The sequence below is a fragment of the Cornus florida genome, unplaced genomic scaffold, assembly GCF_030987335.1.
Source record: "Cornus florida cultivar Cherokee Brave unplaced genomic scaffold, ASM3098733v1 CherokeeBrave_3.0.0_Hap2_Chr08, whole genome shotgun sequence".
NCBI lineage: Eukaryota > Viridiplantae > Streptophyta > Magnoliopsida > Cornales > Cornaceae > Cornus > Cornus florida.
In genome coordinates this window covers 52,941,489-52,966,391 of record NW_026775578.1, presented here as the reverse complement: position 1 = coordinate 52,966,391, position 24,903 = coordinate 52,941,489, and the positions used below count along the sequence as shown (strand labels likewise).

At 38.9% G+C, this 24,903-nt stretch overlaps 1 protein-coding gene across 1 annotated transcript; it reads right to left on the bottom strand.

The window, feature by feature from the left end:
• Window positions 1-912: 912 nt before the first annotated feature.
• On the bottom strand, window positions 913-16,597 carry LOC132270256 (uncharacterized). Its single transcript, XM_059771444.1, has 5 exons — window positions 16,158-16,597; window positions 15,888-16,086; window positions 15,545-15,733; window positions 1,067-1,119; window positions 913-985 (listed from the first exon to the last, which is right to left on the bottom strand). The coding sequence occupies exons 1-5, from the start codon at window positions 16,595-16,597 to the stop codon at window positions 913-915; spliced, it is 954 nt and encodes a 317-aa protein (XP_059627427.1).
• Between the last annotated feature and the right edge of the window lie 8,306 nt (window positions 16,598-24,903).

Genomic DNA, 24,903 nt, shown 5'->3' with positions numbered 1-24,903 from the left:
CCCTCCCAAACCCATCGATCTTCGATCCGCGGAGAAGCTCGCTCGTAAATTATTGGCCTCACAACAAACCACCCATAACGAAGAGAACAACCAGTTGATTAAAGGGGTTGCAGAGAATGGCAATGATGGTGTCAAGAAGTTCACTCACGCCGAGTCCGAGTTGACTTGGCAACGGACTCACTTCGCTTCCAGTTCCAGCTCGGATGAATTTGTTGCCACCACCACTCCTCTGCCGCGATCCACTCGACCCTCTTGTTATTCTGCTTCTTCTTCTTCCTTCTATATCGAAATCCTAAACCCTAATTTTAGTAAATATGTGAGGTTCAACACTATGCAAGCTATAGTTCTTGATGTGTTGTTGATTTTCCCTGATCTTCTGGAGAGGAGCTTCAATCCAAGAGATGGGTTGGGTTTGGATTTGTTGATGAGCTTAGACAGCACTGTGTTTTTGTTCCTTCTGGTGTGTTTGATATATGGCTCATCTTCTTGCTTGTTGGGTCAGCTACCCAGATTGCCGATTGTTGCCGATGCCGCAGACAGGCAAGTTCTATGAACGCATCAATTTGGTCAGATCCGCTCATATATATATATATATATATGAGACATATATATATATATATATATATATATAATTTGTAATTAAATGTGATTAAAAAATTAGGGGTAAACATGTCTTTTCACACGTTTTTAATGGAGACCGTAACGGACAACCGAAATTGGACCTAACTGATAATTATTTTCGAAAGATATTTTAAACTGATATTTGGCCAAACTATTAGGGATGTCAGTGAAATTATCCCTAATATTTATCAATAAATTGTATATAAAGCTAAAAAAACTAAAATACCCTTTAATTTTGCACCAAATCTGTCAAGAGAGAGCAAGCTCTCCTACCAACGACCATCATCACCATCAGTGCCCCGCCCCAATACCACCACCATTTTGCGTCATCATCACCACCACCGCACCCGCACATAAATACATGCTATCACACGCAATAAAAAGAGCAAAACATAGCTTACCCATTCAACAAAAAAAAAAAAAAAAAACAAAAAAGGAGCAAAACCTGATAAACTTATCTCTGTTGTAAACTAATGCAGATGATAGTAACACCGTATACTGTACAAATGAAAAAAGGAAAGAAAGGGAAGTGTCAACACTTAACAGTACTATCATCTCCGGCGATGGCATCTTCAATGCGGATGGCGAGAGCTAGACGTCAACAATCTTTGCCCGCCGATCAGGATCGCGACTCTTACAGTCGTTGTTCACTCCTTGCACGCCGAGCATTCTGTCCTTGCTCATCACCAGTTCCATATGTGCTCGCCGGGCAATTACCCACTGATTTGATCACTATCGAGCTCATCATCACTGCCGCTTCACACCAACGCCACCACATCCATTACCATAACAAAACCCCCAAAGACCCAATACTCCAAATGAACTCTGTGGAGGGAAAAAAACTCCCCCCAATAAAAAGTGCACACGTCACCACCACACATATCTACATTCCAAGGGCATTTAAGGCCCATCATGCTCAAGCCCAAATTGAGGGTACTTACAGCCCAAGACCATCGTTATTTGTCCTCCATCTTCCATCAAGGCCGAATCAAGAAGTCATCAGCCCAGCTTATGAGTATTAAACATCCGGCCTGTTACTCAAGCCCAGCCGGATCGAAATATATTCAGCCCAAGAATGCACAAGTCCTACCATTTGAAGGATTTACTGTAGAAGGAAAATTCTGATAGGAAGTTCTATACAAGGCAAGTTTTATGTATGGAAAATTCGACAATGGAAAGAACTCTATTAGAAAAGAATGGTTATATAGAAAGAATTGGAGGGCAAGCAACGCAAGTCCTACCATAAGTTTGCAATCTTTTGTATATAAATAGAGGCTAAGACCTCCAATAAAGGATCAAGCAATTCCACACTTCTCTATACATTGTTCTTATTGATTTTTGTTATTTTTGAGTGAGTTGTTTTATTTTTCTCAATCATTATTGGTTGAGCGAAATTTTGCACCTACACTTTGGCGTCGTCTATGGGAAACGTATAGAAATATACTCCCACTTGTTCTTCAACTTAAATCCTTTAGTCGTGTCTGGAATGTCAAACGGAGAGTCAGCAATGAATCAACAGATAGAATTGATGCAAAAGATGCGAGAAGAGTTCTTGCACCAATTTGAGACACTCCGGCAAGCAAACGATACGAGTGTCGCCCAGATAGCTGCGCTTCAGTAGCAGACTCATACGCTGCACACGGCTATGGTCAGGCTAACGCCACAACCACCACCAGGCGATGCTGCGGTACCAACCCCCACCCGGAATCTACCTCCGGGTCACGAGCCTCCAACCAACGAGACACCACCCAACGGGGCTCGACCTAGTGAGGTTCAGCAAAAGCAAGGGACGAGGTCCGAGGTGGTTGCTTCGGATAATCTCTCGCATCGCACACAGGACGAACAGGCCGAGTCCAGCCATAGGCTTACGGTATGGTCCAATGGCATTCCAGATGGCGCACGTGTACAAGATGCCTTCGACGAAAAGAAGCTCTTGAGAGTCCAGACACTAGCCGAGATGGCTAGAGAGCACAAGAACTCCCTGGTCAAGACACCCTTTACTGACGAGGTGTATCTGGTGGAGAGGCCGAAGAAGTTCACTATGCCGTCCTTCACCCAGTTCGATGGGGCAGGAGACCCCTCTCGGCATCTCGATCATTATGTGCAAAAGATGGCACTGGACGATCATAACGATCCGTGGATGTGTAAGGTTTTTCCTACCAGTTTAACCGGAGCAGAGTTAGAATGGTTCAGGAATAGGCCACACAAGTCTATCCCTGACTATGAAACCTTGTGCACTATGTTTTTAGCCCAGTATTGCGGAAATAAGAAGCAAAAGAAAAGTATCGCTAGCCTTTTCACCATAAGGCAAAGGAAGGGAGAAACTTTGCAAGATTTTTTATCCAGGTTTAACATGGAGGCCTCGGAGATAGCAGATTGCCATCCTGCTACGGCAATCGAAACATTTAAGTTAGCAATGATCCAGGGAACCAAGTTTCACACATCCTTGGTTAAATATTCCCCCCCGGATATGCAGACTTTAAACGCTAGGGCGCAAATCTACATTCGGTTGGAGGAAAACGTAGCTCACCGTGCACAGCACGCTACCCTCGTCACAGTGGAAAACAAGTCTCGAGAGAAAGCTGCGAGCACAAGGATGCAGAAGGTTCCTCATACCGCCACACAAGTCACCCAAGCGTCTGAGAAAAGGCGAAGGACAGAGGACAGGCTTACCCCTCTCCGTACTACCTTGGCGCGCCTATTCCAAGAGAATAAGACGAGGTTCGCGACTCCTCAGCCCATGAAACAACCCTTGGAGCAGAGGGACAAAAGCAAACATTGTGCCTACCATAGAGATTATGGGCATACCACCAATGACTGCAGGTCCCTACAGCGACAGGTAGAAAGTATGATACCGAGAGGAGAATTGGTGGAGTATCTCGCCACGAAAGAGCACGTAAAACCTCGGGAGGTTAACCCTCGACGGGTAGAGGGTGGTCAGGTAAAGGTTATCCATGCTATACACGGAAGGTCAGAGGATGATGAAGAGTCTGAAGAGTTGTACAGATCCAGGCTGAGAGAGGCTCATAAGTTACGAAGATTGTCTTCGGTAAACACGATTGCACCAGGCAGCATCAACATTGGATTCGGTAACAATGATCTTTCTAGAGTCCAGCGCCCACATGAGGACCCCTTGGTCATCAGCCTCCTGGTAGCGAATTACATGATCAGGAGAGTGCTAATAGATCTGGGAAGTAGCGCCAACATCATTACAAAAACAGCTTTTGATCAGTTGGGGGTTTCACCATCGTCCATCAGGCTAACTTTCGGCCCCCTAATGGGATTTGATGGTACTAAGGTGAATCTGCTTGGGGTGATCGATCTATCCGTTACTGCAGCAAAAAGAACTCTGAAGGAAAACTTCGTCGTAACAGAGATTCATCTATCTTATAACCTCATTATGGGGAGAGGTTGGATCCATCGTATGAACGGAGTCCCCTCTACACTTCATCAAGTGATGAGGTGTTCATCCCCGGATGGCAAGGAGGTCATCGACCTCTGGGGAGACCAGGTTGCTGCCAAAGAATGTTACATGCTAACGCTACACGAAGCAAAGAAAGCGTCGAAATCACCTCAGTCAGAGGCGAATCCCAAAGACGCAATCAAATAGCAGTTACAGTATCCTTTGCCCAAGTATCTCAAGGCAGAAGAAGAAGCCGAAGCTGAAGCACCTACCGAGGAGTCCCTAGAAGCTATAGAGGTAGTCCTCGGAGACCCTCAGAAGATCACGTACATTGGCTCAACTTGTACAGCCGAAGAGAAGGAAGCATTGATCAGGGTCATTCGGTGCAATTCGGATGTCTTTGCTTGGGATCATTCGGACATGGTGGGGATCAATCCTACAGTCTCATGCCATAGTCTGAGGGTTAACCCAGAGTTCAGGCTAGTCAAGCAGAGGCACCGACGATTCGCACCTGAACGGAATCGCATAATAGCCGAGGAAGTAAATAAACTATTACAAGCAGGATTCATTCGAGAGGTGCAATACCCACAATGGCTCTCAAATGTAGTAGTCGTTCAAAAGAAGAATGGGAAATGGAGGGTATGCATAGATTATACCAACCTTAACAAAGCTTGCCCAAAAGATAGCTTTCCTCTGCCCAAGATTGATCAAATGGTGGATGCCACGACGGGTTATGAAAGGCTCACATTTCTCGACGCATACTCCGGCTATAATCAGATTCCCATGAATCCTGAAGATGAGGAGAAAACCACTTTTATCACAGAAACGGGCACTTACTGCTACAGAGTGATGTCATTCGGTCTAAAGAATGCCGGAGCCACCTACCAGCGACTTGTCAATAAACTTTTTAATAATCTGCTGGGAAATACAGTTGAAGCCTATATCAATGATATGGTGGTCAAGAGTATACGGAAAGAGGACCACCCGAAGCACCTCCAGGAGGTCTTTGATACTCTCAAGAGATACAATATGAAGCTGAATCCCACCAAGTGCTCCTTCGCCGTTTCGTCAGGGCAGTTCCTTGGGCACGTCGTAAATAAAAGAGGAATAGAAGTAAGCCCAGCTCAGGCAAAGGCGCTCATACAGAACCAGGAGCCGAAAACCCGCAGGGAAGTGCAAGTTCTAACTGGCCGAATTGCAGCTCTCAGCCGGTTCATATCCCGATTATCTGATAAGTATAAACCTTTCTTTGATACTATTCGATCCAAAAACAAAGATATGTGGGGACCTCAGCAGCAGGAAGCTCTCAATCATTTGAAAAGCTACATGACAAAACCCCCAATCCTTTCTGCTCCAACGCCCGGAGGCACTCTCATCTTGTACCTGGCAGTATCAGCTGTAACAACAAGTGCAGTGTTGATCAAAGAAGGAGACAAGGTTCAGCACCCAGTCTTTTACACAAGCAAAACGATGACGGATGCTGAGACACGGTACAGCAAGACAGAAAAGGTAATCCTGGCGTTAATTTATGCCAAGAGGAAACTTCGACATTACTTCGAGTCTCACAGCATAGTGGTACTTACAAATCACCCTATACGGGCTATCCTAGCGAAACCAGACCTGTCTGGTCGAATTACAAAATGGGCTATTGAACTTAGCTCTTTTGACATCACCTATGCACCGAAGGTATCTCACAAGGGGCAGTCGGTAGCGGATTTCCTACTAGAGTACGAAGATTAACCTGAGGAACTGACACTTCAAGAGCCATACTGGGAGTTACGAGTTGATGGCTCTTCCAACCGGAAAAGGGCAGGGGCCGGTATTGACATCACAACACCCGAGGGTACCAAGCTGCAGCAGTCAATTTTGCTAGATTTCCCATCTACTAATAACGAGGCCGAGTATGAGGCAATGCTCGCCGGACTTCGGCTAGCTAAGCAGCTACAGGTACGATGTTTAAAAGTTTTTAGTGACTCACAGCTTGTAATCAATCAAGTGACAGGGCAATATTCTCCCAAGGAAGAACGTATGAAGTCGTACAAAGATGCTGTACAGAGTGCTATCCGAGAGTTCGATCAAATCGAGTTCCATCAGGTACCACGAGATGAAAATGCCGAAGCAGATTGATTGGCCGCAGCCGCATCATCTTCAGATGAGGAATTGATTCGGCTTGTTCCAATCGATGTTCTCGAAGGACCCAGCATTAATCCCCAGCAAGAGGTGATGGTGATCCCAGAAGTACCACGCGAGCCCTGCTGGATTGATCCAATCGAGGCCTACCTTAAGGAAGGGGTTCTCCCGAATCAGAAAGCTGAGGCAAAGAAGCTTAGGCTTACCGCGGCTAAATACGCAATCATCAATAACCAGTTGTACCGAAGGTCATTCTCCGGTCCCTATCTCAAGTGTTTAACCCCTACTGAGGCTCTCACAACTCTAAAACAAGTTCATGAAGGAGATTGTGGAAACCACTCCGGAGGAAGATCCCTTGCACACAAAATTCTAACCCAAGGTTATTTCTGGCCATACTTGGCTCGGAATGCCGAGGAATACTCAAGACGATGTGACAAGTGTCAGCGCCATGGTCCAATGAAGCATCAACCTGCCAAAGGTTTGCACGCCATGGCTAATCCATGGCCGTTCGCCCAATGGGGGATTGATATAGTAGGACCATTGCCCAAAACCATGGAAAAAAAGGAACATGTGCTTCTGGCAACGAATTACTTCACCAAGTGGGTGGAAGCTAAAGCCTTCTCTAGCGTCACCCACGAAGAAGTAAAGCATTTCATTTGGAGCAACATTATTTGCCGGTTTGGGGTACCAAAAGTCATCGTAATGGACAATGGTAAGAACCTCGATAACAGAAGTACAAGGAAATTCTTTAGCGAACATGGAATCCTGCAAAAGTTGGCGGCAGTTAGTCATCCACAAGGCAATGGGCAAGCTGAAATAACTAATCGCACGATATTCGGGTGTTTAAAGAAAAAATTGGAGAAATTGAAGACAAAGTGGTACGAGAATCTCCCTCAAGTGCTTTGGGCCTATCGAACCACTCCAAGACGACCCACGGGAGAAAGCCCATTTGCTATGGCATATGGAACCGAAGCTGTCATTCCTACCGAGTCCATAATCCCAACCCTTTGGACATTCTTAGTACTGGAGGGGAACAATGAGCAACAACTCGAACATAGCCTTGATTTGGTGGACGAAAGGAGAGATGCAGCAGCAATTCGGCTCACGGCATACCAACAGCAGGTGTGTAACAGTTACAACAAACACGTCAGATTCAGGAGTTTTGTGGTAGGCAATTGGGTTTTGAAGCAGGAGACAGCTCATGTAAAGAAAATGGAACCTAATTGGACCGGACCCTACAGAGTTACCGAAGTAGTGGGGAAAGGAGCATATCGTTTGGCCGAAGCAAGCGGACGTCCCATTGCGCGTCCTTGGAACGCAATACACCTGAAAAGGTATTTCCATTAGTTAAGTTTGTCAATTTTGCTACAAGTTCTTCACAAATAAGGCTGAATATGTCCACAGTCAGCCAAACTTTTCTTTATTTTGCTTCTATTTTAAATACAACTCTCCTCTATTTTTGTTTCTTTTTATAAAAATGGGGGGCCATACGACTCTATGTGCTACCTTTTATGCCACTTTTATGCGCATGCCAAGTCGCTAACCAGCATTTCCAATGATTTTTTTTAGCATTTCCAATGATTTTTACACAAAAAACAAACAAAACAAAAAAACAAAACAAAAAAACAGCAAGCACACAAGACACAAAACACATGAATTCTGGCCTGTGCTTAAAACTTTCTATCCCACATCGACAAAACAGTATGTGCTACACTCTGTTATATATGGGAATATTCAAATAGTTAATTACTGTGTAAGGAGGGCCCACTGGTATTTAAGGCTGTCAAGCTCAATACCAGAGGCATTCCTTACATCGACTTTTTTGACAAAATTTAGTCTATGTCCCACATCGGATAGAAATAGAAAAGAAATGCGGTTCATATATGTGTGGTCCACAACATTTGGCTGCCAAGAAGGGAGTATCAGTGGAGGCAGGTCTTTAAGTCAACAAATGGAGAACTTCTCAGCTACTGTTACTCGCTTTCTTGGCCTCCTATCATTTTTGAGTCTTCGGCCTCATAATAAGTGATTTGAGGAAAAATACAAAACAAACCTCCCCTCAGGCTCAGCGTCGGGGAGTAGTTCATTCACCTCGGACCCTAAGTGTCCGGTTCGGCAAAACCTCCCCTCTGGCTCAGCGCCGGAGAATGATTCATTTAAACCCCCCTCCGGCTCCACGCCAGGGAATGAATAATTCTCCTCGGATCCTAAGTATCCGAGACAGCTTCAGACCCTAAGTGTCCTATTCAGCAATATTCTTCCACACTCAGTGCCGAGGAGTAATTCGCCTCGAATCCTAAGTATCCGAGACAGCTTCGGACCCTAAGTGTCCTACTCAGGAATATTCCTCCACACTCAGTGCCAAGGAGTAATTCGCTTCGGATCCTAAGTATCCGAGACAGCACCAGACCCTAAGTGTCATATTCAGCACTAGTCCTCCACACTCAGTGCCGAGGAGTAATTCGCTTTAGACCTCTGGTACCCGGATCAGAACTCTTTCCTCCGGACTCCAAGTGTTTAATACCCTGTGGATGCGGATATATCATAAGTTCATCATACTCCACCCCACATCAGGAACACACAGAGTATGTACACGTCTACTGCAGGCAAGTGAAAGGCAAGGAGGGTTCATTTAACAGTTAAATCATTGTCCATATGAATCATCCTGCGATATCAACTAAACTGTTAAAAGGATCTCTTTCTTCCCGCAATCCTTGCGTTTTCACGGATAGCATAAATCCGAAGCATAAAGACAATGTTTAGTGTTTAAACACATTACCAGTCAAAGAAATATGAACAGTATCAAGAACATACAGCAAAAACAAGTCAGGCAAGCCTAAAACGAAATGTTATATTCATTATCCCAAAATAGGCTGTTCATAAAAACGAAATACATGGTTCTACTTCCTCTTCGGATCGAAGGGAGTAGATTCAAAAGCATCTACTACATTAGGACTTGAAGTAGGAGGAGTTGAAGCCGCAGGAGCAGGAGTACCCTTCAGGTGTGCCTTCACCATCTCGGCAAAGCGGATTTCATCTTCCAAAGCCTCTGGCCCATCATCATATGGGAAGTGCACCCCCACTTTCTTGTCAAAGGCATCCGGATCCATCGTCTTAGGGCCTGAGCCCTGATTATAGCCAGACCGGAACGCTTTAGCACTAGCTAGGTGCGCCAGACAGGAGTAACGCCCCTGCATTTGCTTCCCCGCCTTGAAGCAAGTAGTAAGAGCCTCGGTCAGGCGTTGAACCTCGGCCTGAAGAGAATCCACCTTAGCCTCAGAGGCTGACAACTGCCTCTTATACGCATCCTTGGCTTCAGAAGCTATCTTTAGATTGGTCGAGGCAGTAGTGGCTCTCTTCTCTGCATTGTCAAGATCCTTTTCCAACTTCTTGATGGAGAGGGATTGAGCTTTAGCAGTGGCGCAGAGGGCCATGGTGTGGTATAGACTCTGTTTAACAAGGAAGCAAATATAAGCAAAAATAGAAACACAAGCAAGCAAGAGTAACATAATTCTGAAGGAGCAATGCGAACCTCTATGGCCTGGACTGGGGCAGAGGGGAGTAGTTGCTCCAACCCCATTTGGCTGATGGCTTCCTCGTCCTTTGGGGCCACATTCCTCGAGCCACTGCCAGTGCAGCTGAAGGATCTGTAACCACAGAATCCCCTGAGTGCAAGACTGACCTGTCAGCCCTGGTGAAGGAAGGAGTCCAAGGAGCCCCAGTCTCAGCTAGAACAAAGGCCCTGACTTCATCTTCAGGTTCGACCTCTCCAGCCTTTTTCCCTCTGCTTTTAGAAGGGACCTTGCCCTTGCCAGAGGATGAGGGTTGAGGCGAGATTTCTTTAATGGTGGTTCCTCAACCTCCACCTCATCCTCAGTTGATCCAATGACGACCAAGGGTTGGGCATCTTCGGCTTTCTTTTTTAAAGCCTCAGCCCTCCTTATCTCTTCCTCAGTCATGGGGAAACTGTCAAAGGATGGTAGAGACAGATCCATGAGGTCTGCAGCAACGGCACTGGAGGCAATATCCTTGAGGTTTAAAGAAGTTAGCAGGTCCTCGATAGGCGAGGGGTCACTCCAGACTCGTTCCTCAAGAAAAGAAAGTCTATTCCTTGCTGCGGAGGATGGGAATGTAGCTGAAAAAACACCAAGAAACTCATAAATACGGCGAAATATTAAGACTTGGCAAGGAAAACAGCCAGAACACTTGGTATGAAGGGAGGTTAAATATTCTATACCTAATTTCCCAAATTTGCGCGGGATGGGGAGTGCAATTGATTGAGACACGAACCATTTTCCTTTAACTATAACCATCATTTCTTTCCATTTCTTTTTGGATGAAGGAAGGTTCGTGCATATCCTCTGATGAAGGGGAGAAGTAAAAAAGAAGCGACCAGGCTCGGTCCCATGTTTAGATATATTGTAAGTAAGCAGAAGGTCGGCAAGGGTCAAATCCAGAGCCTCTAATTTTCGGCGCACCAATAGTGCCGAAAGGATGCGAAAGAAATTGGGATTTACCTGAAGGGGGGCAAGACCTAACTTATTGAAAACTAAATGATAGAAGGGATGAAGAGGGAATCGGAGGGCGTTAAGGTGCCCTACCGAAAGAAGCAACTCATCCTCCTCAATTCCCTCGCCGGAGGTGAAATCGGCACCCTCGGGATATTCTGCAATTTCTACTCCCTCAGGAATATCAAATTCCTCCATTACCGAAGCAATAGAGAACTTAATGCGGCGAATAGAGATGATTACTTTCTTCTCTTCATGGGTAAGAGCATAATCAGAGCCTGAGGTGGATGTTTCGGTTGGAAGAGGGGAAGTACCTAATGGATTCAACGAAGGGCGATCTGTAGAAACCCTAGGAGGGGGAGCCCTAATGCGAACGGGGGAAGATGAAGGTGTGGATTCAGAATCCCCAAGGTCTACACGTTCGGGAGTAGATGAAGTACTCATAATGAAAGATTGAAGAGAAAGATGCGAAACTAACCTGACAAAGCGATGGAAGTGATGGAATGAAGGACGCAGAAGTGCAGCAAGGGCAAATGTAACTCTTGCAAAATCTTGTGTGACGGAGTAATAATGAAAGACCACGAACCGTTTCTGAAGCAAAGTAAAAACCGGTTTCAATTCCCTCTTTAATAGGAGCCGTCACTCAATTAAAAATGGAATTTGGGACAAAGTGTGGAGGGAAAAAAACTCCCCCCAATAAAAAGTGCACACGTCACCACCACACATATCTACATTCCAAGGGCATTTAAGGCCCATCATGCTCAAGCCCAAATTGAGGGTACTTACAGCCCAAGACCATCGTTATTTGTCCTCCATCTTCCATCAAGGCCGAATCAAGAAGTCATCAGCCCAGCTTATGAGTATTTAACATCCGGCCTGTTACTCAAGCCCAGCCGGATCGAAATATATTCAGCCCAAGAATGCACAAGTCCTACCATTTGAAGGATTTACTGTAGAAGGAAAATTCTGTACAAGGCAAGTTTTATGTATGAAAAATTCGACAATGGAAAGAACTCTATTAGAAAAGAATAGTTATATAGAAAGAATTGGAGGGCAAGCAACGCAAATCCTACCATAATTTTGCAATCTTTTGTATATAAATAGAGGCTAAGACCTCCAATAAAGGATCAAGCAATTCCACACTTCTCTATACATTGTTGTTATTGATTTTTGTTATTTTTGAGTGAGTTGTTTTATTTTTCTCAATCATTATTGGTTGAGCGAAATTTTGCACCTACAAACTCAAAACCATATTCGATCCAAACCCACTTTTAACAACTCAACAGTGAACCAAAAAAAAAGAAGAAACAGAGGATCTCAAAACCATATTCGATCCAAACCCGGTGGCGCAATTAGCGAGGATGCAAGGATGATCAGCGGGCAAATAACCACGAACTGCGGCGAATTGTTCGGAGGTGGATGATATTTGGTGGTGAAGCAGCGGTGAAGGACTGAAACAAAGACGATGAGATGTGGGCCGATTGCAACGGTGATTGGGCAGATCATTTCACCTCGACTGACCATTCTCTAACACCCAAGCAGTTCTCCCGTTCTCGAGGCTTACGTACGCCACCATCTTTTCTGTAAATTCACAAATGACAAGTTTTTGTTATGCAGAATGATGGCAGTACATATACTAACCCTCAGCCTACATCTCTTCCAACACAAGTATGCCCATTTCAAACTCTGAGCTTTGGATCTGCATGCATTCCAAGCAGCCTTGAAAGAAAAGAATGCAGAGAAAGTTTTAGAGAGAGAGAGAGAGCGGAGGGGGGGGGGGGGGGGGGGGATTGAGACAAATGGTACGGATTCTACTTAACCTGATAACCCCTTAGAGGATGATGTATTTTTTTTGGGGAGTGCAACTCTGGGCCCAATCCGAAATAATTCCAGTTAAGTCCGAATTTTTGTGGGTCTGTACAATATTTTTATAATTTTATTTTTGGCTTGGGTTATATATTTTGAGTCCGAATTTAATTTGGACTGAGCTTAGGTTGATATGGATGAAGCTCGAAACCCAACCCGAGCCCGAAAATATTATATATATTTATAATTATATTTAAGTCACAAGAGTGTATTAGTTAAGTTAGTAGTGTGCTTGAAATTTATGCTTAACGTTTCAGATTTAAGTCTTGGGTAAAATTTTCTATGGGCTTAGTGCGGGCTTAGGCAGCTCGGCTCAAGCTGAAAATTTTCTATATGAGCCTAGCCTGAGATGAGTGCCAAGTCCGCCCGAGTTGCAGCCCTAATTTATGTAATTTTGTGGTGATGTAAGGTTAGTTTTGTAATTTTATATTGATCAATAGGGTTAAAAAATGTCATTTCAAATATTAGAAGGGAAAAATAGACTTTGTACTAATTTATTCATGATGACATGAGCACAAACCGTTAATGACATAACGGGGTAACTTGATACAGAATTCAAAACCTCAACGAAGGTAAGTAGAATATTAAAACCTAGAGGAGGTGTAAGTGGAATATGATCAAAGGTCGGGGTGTAGCTGAAATTAACCCAAAAATCATTGGTACTGTAATTGATTGATAGTTGATCACTTATCCTTTTTTTTTAACCGCCAAGTTTTTTCACACAACCAGTGGCAATGAGAAAAGACACAGATTCTAGATTAATCTCCGATCCACGAAACGATCAACTGCCACGTGTCCACTCTCTCTGCTCATCCCATCCCATTACCTCTCACCGTCAATGATCAGTTAAAAAAATCAGAGACTTCTTTCAGATCCAAACACCAACAATCCACCCTAATTTTCTCTCTCTCTTCACGATTATATGTTTTGATTTTGGAAAATACCAATTAAATTGCATAAAAGTGCTTAAGAGATTATGGTGGTTAAGAGATTAAGTGTATATTATATCCAAATACTAGTTATTAGGCATAAATAATTGTACAACAAATAACAAAGTCAACTTTTTCCAAAAACGTACCCCTTATATGTTGAAACAAGGAACCTTCATTGTCCATTCATATGATCTTGGTAACTAAAAAGACGAGTTTGCAAACTTCATTGCCTCGTCTTGCCTTAGGAATGTAGCCAATACTTCCTCTTTAGGACGAAATAAAACCATAGTTAACATCTTTGTGTTTTCTTTTCTTTCTCGCATGGCAGATTGTGAAATAGAAGATGATAATTTTTTATTATAAAATCAAACAAACATAGGATAAAACGAGCAACTAACTTATTTCATCAGGTTGTGGAAAAGTATAGCGGAAAAGCATATTTTCATTTCAATCCTTGCACAAACTTCACCAAAAAGCATATATACTACGTGGCAATGACGATCTGAAGGAACTGAAATTTAGACACAACAGGTAAAGTTTTAACTCATGAAACCCATAAAAACAATTATAAAAAATGGGATAAGCCGACACACCAGAAACAAAGTTTGACAAGAACCAACAAATAAAGCAATTAAATTCAGTTAGGAGCAGATCAGTGACACATATTTGGCAGCTAAATCTAATACTTTGAAGTCCTAAATTTGGAACATATGCCACCATTCAACTTCATAGTTCCATCTCAAAGATCACATTCACTTGACAAGTCCAAAAGGGGTACGGTCCAGTTGATCTTGCATTGTAAGTAAACGCATAAACAAATAACTACGTACTGATATGTGGAGACGTTTGTATTCAAAATTAATTCCTCATTGGACATAATCATTTATAAATATCAAGGAATATGAAACGACATCAACAATATACATGAATAAGCTACTAAATCAGTTACAGAGAAATGCAAAATCTAGAATTTAATAGTACAGACCTAAGTGGAGCAACAGATGAAGAACTATGTATATTAGGTATATTAAATGTATGTATTTGTGTGTGTGACGGAGAGAGTACACGGAGGAGCGACCAAATTTGAAGCACTCAAACTAACAACTAACATATATTGTTTGCATCTCCAAACAATTTATGTTGTTCATGAATGTCATATATATAGTTTTGTGGTTAATGACAGTTTTAACTTATCTAGTTTCCTTGCAATCACAGTAGCTTGTTAAGGATCAAATTGGAAGAGAATCAATACCTCAATAGCACACAATGCAACTAAGTTCATCAAGAGCGTAATTCAAAGTTCAAGAACCTCTAACTGATAACTAAATTGAAAAAATGCTATATAAACATGAACTAAATGCAGGAGCTTAAAGTTTAAACAACTAAAATTTTAATGATTAATTGGATAAAAACTCTCTAAAAATCAAATTAGAGATGAACCCAATTATTATATTACTCATTAATCAAGACAAACTCAGATTCAACTTACTACTTATTGATACATTTACCTTAAGCTAACCTCAAGAAACTGCCACTTCATTTTATTGAACACTTAGGCATGTAGCAAATCATCTAAATAAAGAATGTCGAAGCAGTCTTAACATGCTTGAAAGAATTACTATAACGATCATATATACATTATGTAGAAAAATTAATCAAATCCTCTACTAATAATAAGTACTAGCATCACAAATGAACCCAATTATGTTATTCATTAATCAAGAATTCAATAAAAAGCTAAACTAAAAACCAGAAACTCTGCTTTCAACCAAACTCATATCCAATATCATGAATGAGCCCTCAAGAATAACTGCAAGACAAACTCAGATTCAACTTACTACTTATTGATACATTTACCTTAAGCTAAACCTCAAGAAACTGCCACTTCATTTTATCGAACACTTAAGAAATTACGTATGTACTGGATCAATTTCCTAGCACGGTTGGCACAATCCAAATTGAAGGCGGCATATCATTAAGTGAACCATCAAGAATGTAAATTGAAGGCGGCTTATCCTTATCCTTATATGAAGGATCAAGAATGTAATGTGTCCCTAAGCTTCCATTTTCTATGTTGAAGATACCAATGTCACGGCGTACATATGGCAAGGGAGAAAAAGTTCAATATAATCATCTGTGTAGTATATGGAATTTGGCTGGCAACCACACCATTTAGAAGATGAAACACAAATTGAATGGTTATCTCCCAAAAACAAGGTGTCTCCGCCCAAACTTTTCACTTTAACCCACTTAGCCATATCCTTCTCAGATTGCTGTAAAAGTATCTTGAAAACCTTAAACGTTGAAGTTTCATGTGTTTCATATGTGGAATCGTCTTCATCTATTTTTAGAACCCTTTCTACAAGAAGTAAATCTCCACTAGATGATTCAACAAGATATATCTGTTTTTTAGTGACACTCTATTACCTTCACTTGGGGAACCTTAGTCTCCCCATCCCTTCTATTAAGATCAACCATTATGATTCCATTCCGATAATCAACTGCAAAAATCTGGCCTTTATAATATATGACATCCCTAATAAGGGTAAATTTCTTATCTATGAAAGTCCAAGCTTTATCTCCAGGCACAATGAATGTCAGTGTTCTCAGACCACCATAGATCACGCTAACAATATAGTTATTTGGAAACAAAGCAGGGTCAGCAGACAAAGTAGCCTTTACAAGTTCAAACTCAACCTCAGGAGATCATAAGCATGGAATTCTGAAGAGTCCATAATTGGAGGAAGCTCAACAATAGCTCCCGAGAACTGGTTGATTAGGGTTAAGGCAAAAGATTCTTCAACAGTAAACAACCAACCATGTGAAGAACCAAAAAGCTTCTTATTGTAAGGTACTTGTAACTGAAAATTATATACCTTATTGTGGGTAATGCTGTATAAACTACGTATTTCTTCACATTCATCATCTTTACTATCGTCATTTTTAGTAGGTACCAGCAAGAATGGAACACATTTATTTTGAACGAACTTAACTTTGTTCTCCATTGCCACCAAGAGCCATGATTTGCAGACTGCGCCAAAGCGAACACAATCGGAAAGAGAAACCAAGTTGTCGACAATCATACCCAATAAGTGCTTCGGAAGCCATGCCCAATCTGAAGCCTCCAATGACCCCATATCCGACCAAGGAATCTGAACGATCAATAAATAAAATAGCGATTATAACATGTAAATATATATGAACAATCACAAAAACTCACGTTACTGTACGATACAAACCAATCAGAAGAACAGCGATGAGTTGAGGATACAAACCAATCAGAAGAAAGTTAGATTTATATAGAGAACAGAGAGTTCGAGGAATCCTAATAGAAAAAGGATTAGTTGAGGGGTCTTATTTCCTCGTCGCTCTCTAAAACGACGAAACTCTATTTTACTGTTCCAACTTGAGTGTTAAATGACAATAGTATCCACGTTTTTTGGGTCATTAATTAATAACCTTCCGAAAAAAATTCAATAATTAATTATTCTTTGTTTAGACTCTATTTTTCCTTAATCTCCTCTACAGACTAAAATTCAAAAAATTTCTCTTGGCCTCTGATTTAGGGTTTGAGTAGTGATTTATGGAACGAGTGGGAGTGGTGGGCACCATATGTACGAATATTACTGAAAACGGTTGGAGGCCAAAAGCAGAATTTCTAAATTGGGCATTCTAATATTTAATATATTAATATAATATTAATATTTTTTATTCAAGAAACATAAAACATTATTTGCATTTTTAGCTTTAAAAATTAGTGATTTAATTTTGTAAGCAATTAATGTCTAAGAGTCCAAAAAAGATATAATGTTGAATAATTATTGATGTGCAAAAGAATTAAATAATTATAAGAAACGTAATGATAGAACTAAAACTTCTCAGTTTTTAAGAAATTTGTATTGATTAATATAATAGGAGTTATATTTAGGGTCACACTCTACTTTTCTACAATTGTATTTTATTTATTTTTTTTCTTTTAAAGGAAATGATAAAAAAAGTCCTTAAATTCATTGATGCACCGACATCTCTAAAGAAAATAATTTATTTCATACTAAAATTTTTATTTTTGGCAGTCAAAAGAGATAATTTATTCATAAGAGATAATTTATTCATAGTGAAATTTTGTTTGTACAATAAAAAGATATATTTATTCAACAAAGTTAACTTTATTTTTTGGTAATTTTTTATGGCCTGCCAAAAGAAGAAAATATTCATTTTATTTTAATTGTTAAAAGAGACTGAAAATATTAAAAATTAGAGATAAATGAGAGAAAATTTGAAAGGACAATTGTGTTATTTAAGAAGTAATAATTATTTACTTGCAAAGTTAAGATTAAAATTGTCACATTGTATTTACCATGGTAGTGCATTTCCTTCCTATATTTATATAGTAATTAATACATTAAAGGAAATATAATTAATACATTAAAAAAATTTTAAAGGCTCCTTTTTCATTATATTGTATTGATCAATATAATAGAAGCTGTATTTATATAATAATAACATAATTAACACATTAACATAAATAGGAGACCCTCTTTTCCTACGCCTTAGAGTTGAGCCGACCCTCAGAACAATACGAGATGTTAGGCCATCTCCAGCGGGCCGGCTTAAGCCCATTTCCAGCGAGCCAAATGGACTATTCCTTCTCCAGCGGGCTAGCTTAAGTGAATGGGGCCCAGTAACGATTGCGGGCCGGCTCGCGGTATTCAGCGAGCCGGCCCGCGATCACTGCCCATTTTTTTTTTTTGTTTTTTCTGCTTCAAAAACGGCGTCGTATTGGCGGCCTATTTTGTCTCATCTGCATAATGGTGGAACAGTATCCAAACAGTGCCTTAAGGCACTGTTTGGCAGAATTATTTTATTTTTTTAAAAAGCTAAAAATAGGTTCTTTTGAGCTTTTTTTAGGGGAAAAAAAAATTAAAATAAAATTCATTAAATAAAATATATATTATTTAGGCATTGTTTGTCCAAAAAAAAAATTTTTTGGGCCAAAAATAAATTAAAAAACCTATTTTTTTTTTGTTTTTTCCCTTAAAATTTGTTTTTTTTTTTAAAAAAAATTTTTCTTTAAATTTTAAATGGAAGGCCAAATAGTGTATTTGGCTATTAAGGCACTATTTCTACAGTACCAAATAGTGCCTTAACGGCTATAATTTAAAAAAAAAAAAGTTTAAAAATTCAAATTTTACCCTTTTTTTTTTTTGTTTTTTCCCTTAAAATTTGATTTTTTATTAATTTTTTTTGCTTTAAATTTTAAACGTGTAGGCCAAATAGTGTATGTGGCCGTTAAGACACTATTTCTATAGTACCAAACAGTGCCTTAACGGCTATAATTTTATAAAAAAGTTTAAAAATTCAAAATTTTTAACTTTATTCAAAAAAAAAAAATTAAATTAAAATTTTTAAAATCTCTATAAATACCCCAACTCCTACCATCACTCATCACATCTCTATTATCTACCATTCAACTTATTTTTTCTTCTTTTTTCTCAATCTTAGCTATTATTTTCAAAGTCATTTCGATTCCATGGATCCTCGACATCCATATTATTACAACACCCAATTCAACCCATCAAATGATGAGTTTTTGCCATTTCCCGAAGAGAATATCAATTATTATGGAGGAGATTCTCAATTTCCTTATCATCAATCATTCCAACCTTCTTATCAACCACCTCAAACTTCTCATCAATATTGTGGTACTAGTGTTCCACAATCAAGTAACTCAAAACCCCCGTCAAAACAACCGGCTACCCGACATAATAATTGGACCAAGGCTGAAGATGAAGAGGAGTGGATTTGACTTTGACATTAATGAGTCTATTGGGCACTCATTACCATTTACTCCGTCAAGTCATGCAGCCACGACAGATGGAGCTTCAACTGAAGAATCACCACACGTAGGGGAAAATGATTCACCTGGTGTGGAAGAATATCAACTACAAAGACCAGCAGGGAGAAAAGCGGCGAAGCAATGTCGAGCAAAAATTAATTCAACGAATGAATTGCAAACTTCATTCGTTTCGAAATTTAATAATATCACCACCCGTTTTGAGAGTCGTCAGGAAAAAATGCAGGATGCTCAAGTGGCACGAGAGGTTAGGAAAATGGAAAAAGAGAAGACAAGGCAGCTAGAGATTAAAGAGAAACAAAGACTTGAAAAGAAGGAACTCATGTTAATAGATCCAGATTCGGCACCAACAAAAGCGGGGAAAGCTTGGATTATTGCACGACAAAATGAGATATTAGTATCTTTGAATTCACAGTCCGGCCCAAAGTTCCCATAGGATTTTGAAATCCTTGATCTATTTATTTTCTTATTTCAATTTAGGATATTGTATTATTTAAGTTATTTTTAATTGTTTTGTTTAATTTTTTTTTTTTTTTAATCCATAATGGATAATGTATTGTTTTAAGTTCTAATATCAATCGTAGTTTTTTTTTAATAATTTACAAAAATATTGTTTGATTGAAAAATATTGCCGTTAAGAAAATATAGCTGTTAGGAAAAGTTAAAAAAAAAAAAAAATTAATTTTAATTTTTTATTATTATTATTTTTGAATAGCGAAAATTCGGAGAGTCTGATGGAGTGCATGTTTCTGGAGAGCGAAAATTGCTGACGTGGCTCTTGGAATTGTTGATGTGGCTCTTGGAAAAACTGATGTGGCGTTTTTAAAAAGGTAAAATTCGGAGAGGCCGGTGCAGATGGCCTTACAGCACTAAAAGATTCTTCCGGACTTGTTCCAAAAACTCTATGTTTGCAAAATAGAAATTTCAACACGATTTTGCTAGAGTTAGCTGCTCTTTAATTCAGCACTAAATTTGATTAAATGCATTAATAATTCAGTTTGAATATTACTAAAAATGATAAGAGCCATTTAAAATAAAATAAAATTTTAAGTGATTGGGACATCATTTATTACTGAGTACTGATTGTTAAAAATTCAAAAAAAAAAAAAAAAATATTTATATTTTAATTACGACTTTAGTACTTAAAATTTTTCAGTATTTAATTTTTATTCTTATCAAACAACACTTTATTATCCTTTTCAATATATATAAGGCTCGATGCCTCTTAAACTGATCTTGCTTGTGTTGTTCACTGGTTGTGTTTATTTTGGAAGGATATGCAATAATTTTCTATTATTTGTTTTGTTCATATTGATTAATGAATTTGTGTATATAAATATATAATATTTGTTTGTATACAACGTATTGTATTTATTTTGGGATATATATATATATATCTTTGATTATTTGAAAAATGAAGAAACCTTATATTTATATGTTTTCTGTATTTTAAGCTGGGTTAGATGGAGGTTTAATATTATCTGGGTTTTTTTTTTTTTTTTTTCTTATATGAAGAAATACTGAAACTTTTTTTACCTAAAGTGGACAAAGAAATTGGGAATTTAAACAAGATCAAAGTTCAGTTTGTGTCCGCAACCAAGAAGAGCTATATGTGTAGAAATCACTTTGTTTTCTTTATTTGTTGAATTATTCATTATATTGCAAAAGATTGAATTAGTACTCTCATTATTCACTTTTTGTATATGTTACTGTGATTATGTTTCAGCAAGAGATTTTCAATTACTGAAAAGATGTGGCGTTATTGAAGCAAAAATAATGGTTAGACCAATTACATAATAGTTGATTGTGACAAGCTATTTATAACTGAGGAATCTATCTTCTCATGGAGTATTATCCTTTCCATATCCTCTGTTTAATTGAGGGTCTGTGCATGTAGCTATTTTTTTTTTTTTTTTCCCATTAATATATAGCTATTTATTTTATTTTTTAAGGTCATTTTAGTTTGAAAAATAAAAAACATGAAACTTTTGAAGATGTTGTATGCTTGTTATGGTTCGCATTATCGGTCACGGTCGCAATGGTAGTGTAACGGACTCGGACAAAGTCAGTGTAAATTGACCGATACAGATCGGTATCAGAATTAAAAAATGGTCGCGTATCAAATGATACGGCGAATCATGATACTTACATCGTTGTTCCATTCCAAGTGTGCTTACTTTTCAATTAAAAAGAGAGAGAAAAAGAGAGCTTTTAGTAACTTCCTTAAAATTCAAAACTTTGAAAAAATTTGTTCAAATAGTCTGAATCCTTTTGCAAATTTATTATCTCAAGATGTTTAATAATTCTTGTGAAAAACAGACCTGGACCAGCTATAAGTAGAAAGGCGTACTAGGTTGCCAAAGATGGCCATGGCTGTTACTGCGGAAGTGGTTATTGGATCAATTGTCTTTGCCATTTTTCTGAGTTTTCGCCTTGTGGAAGTGGCTCTTGGATCAATTTGTAAGATATTTTCTTATATTTGTAACCCACATGATTTACTTCTATTATTTGGTGGTTAAATAAAATAGATATCAAATTAATATTATATTATTTGGTAAATTTATAATTACCTTTATGGTAATTAATTATTGGAGAAGTGTTTTTTAATTTATTCTTTACTTTGATGGAAAGTAGAATTAATGTTACTAAAAATCCCATCAATTATTTACGCTAATTGTAGTTTAGCATGTTGTTCGTTTTGCAGAAAAGATATTGACTTTTGCCTTGATCTCTTCGAGTTTTACAATTATAAATCGAGGTATTTATATCTAACTATTTATTTATGCATTACAGATATGTGAAAATCATGAAATTCTAAGATATGGGATTCATGTAAATCATGTGATTAATGCTTAACATGAATAATTATAATTTACATGTAGCATCAGAGCTTACGATTTATGAACTCATTGTTTTCCTTTAACGCTGCATAAATAATATGTTTAAATAAAAATAAAATTAAATGATTGCATAATCTATTCATTTGGAATCCGTGTTGTATGTGTTTTTGATCAATTTGTGGGTTCCTATGTTTTGATCAGTTTGGTCATTTATTTGGTTTACATACATCGAATTTCAAGCCTAAATGAATTGCCAGTAAGTTAATTAAGGCTTACCCTTATACTTGTATACATATGTATAATAAGACAAACAAGATGAACCTATTAATGTGTTTGCCTTCCATTTCCATGCATGATTGGAATAGAACATAGGATTGAAAAGTAAATAACATTTGTTTGCTATTGCTTTAAAGAAACTCAGTGGCTGTCTACCAATTACAAATTATAAAGACTCAATATTATTATTATTTGAAAATTAATAAATACATAAATTTGTGTATTTATTTATTTTATTAAAGAAATTTAAATTATTGTTATAAGTATTAGTCCAATGATTTGAAAATTCTGATTTTAATTTAAAATAAATTAAAATTAAGGTTATTAAATACATAAAATATATGAATTGATTTATTTATTTTAGGAATTTGAATTTATAGAATAATTTATGAGTTTAGAAATTTAATTTAATTTTTGTTAGACATAATAAATAATTATTTTGTACCCATACATACAAACATTATAGAGAATCAATTTAAAATTGATTCAATTATGGCATCCGAGTCTGAAATTAAAAATAATATGTTTTATTATGTATATAAAGTAAAATAATATTTTTTATTAAATTTTTGGACTATTAAATTCTAACTACACCTCTTGACCTTTGACCATATCCTACTTACACCCTCTCTAGGTTTCATTATTCCATCTACCAGTTTTGCCCATCAATTTTAAATTAATATTTATCAATAAACTATATATAAAGCTAAAAAAACTAAAATACCCTTTAATTTTGCTCCAAATCTGTCAAGAGAGAGCAATGTCACGTCCCGCCTATAGAGGTTACGCCATGCAGGTGCTGAGTAGGACGCTGCATGGCGACTGCACGACATGGGAGTTTCTAGAGTCTTCCGGAGTAGTCTAGAGTTGTGTGGAAGATTCTGGATATGTGTAGAAATGTATAGTATATTGTAAAAGTGTGTGGAAGGTTCTAGAATTCTTCAGAATTATGTGGAATAGTATGGAGAGTTCTAGAATATTGTAGATACTTATAGTTATATATGGAAGTGTGAAGAATGTGGAAGAAGATTCTAGGGAATCGATCTCCACCATCGGTTAGAATGCATCCTAGCCGTCCATTAGGGATGGGGATGCCTATAAATAGGAGTAGGACTTCATTTTGTAGTTAACAAATCCTGGAGTGAGTCTTGAGAGCCTTATAGAGAGTCTGAGAGCTAGCCTTGTACAAAGCATTCTTTGAAGTAATAGAAGTGTTCTTTCCTTACCAACTTAAGTGCCATAGTGTGTGTGAATGTGCAAGCCAAGTGAGGAGAGGGCGATGGCACTACAACATTAGTAAGCGCACGAGGGAAGTGTGTTGGCTAAGGTATGCACGGGAGTTAGGCTGACCAAGTACTTGCGAGAGTAAAAGTAACGTCATGGTGCTGCACGGGAGTAGCTAGAGTGGTGCCAAAACTTTAAGCCCATGACAGCAAGCTCTCCTACCAATCACCATCATCACATCATTGCCCCAATACCCATCACCATTTTGTGTCATCACCACCACCACCGCGCCCACACATAAATACATGTTATCACACGTAATAAAAGGAGTAAAACATGATAAACTTATCTCTGTTGCAAACTAATGCAGGTGATAGTAACACCATATACTGTACAAATGAAAAAGGAAAGAAAGGGAAGTGTTAACAGTACTATCATCTTCGGCGATGGCATTTTCAATGCCGATGGCGAGAGCTAGACGTCAACAATCTTTGCCCGCCGATCCGGATTGCGACTCTTATAGTCATTGTTCACTCCTTGCACGCCAAGCATTCTGTCCTTGCTCATCACCAGTTCCATATGTGCTCGCCGGGCAATTACCCACCGATTTGATCACCACCGAGCTCATCATCATTGCTACTTCACACCAACGCCACCACATCCATTACCATAACAAAACCCCTAAAGACCCAATACTCCAAATGAACTCAAAACCATATTCGATCCAAACCCACTTTTAACAACTCAATAATGAACCAAAAAAAAGAAGAAATAGAGGATCTCAAAACCATATATATAATGATCCAAACTCGGTGGCGCAATTAGCGAGGATGCAAGGATGATCAGTGGGCAAAGAACCACGAACTGCGATGACTGGTTCGGAGGTGGATAATATTTGGTGGTAAAGTAGCGGTGAAGGACTGAAACAACGACGATGAGATGTGGGCCGATTGCAACGGTGATTGGGTTGAGTGAATGATAATTTCATTTGTGCGTGCTGTGACCAGTCACGATTCTGATTTAACGTGATGATGACTGTAATTGGGGTTTGGGATTGTGATGGGATGGGTTGTGCGTTTGGGCTGGCGATTGGTATTCCGATTTGATGGGTTGTGCGTTTGGGCCGGCAATTGGTAGTCCGATTTGAAGGGTTGCGCGTTTAGGTCGGCGATTGGTATTCCGATTTGATGGGTTGCACGTTTGGGCCGGCGATTGGTAGTCCGATTTGAAGGGTTGCGCGTTTAGGTCG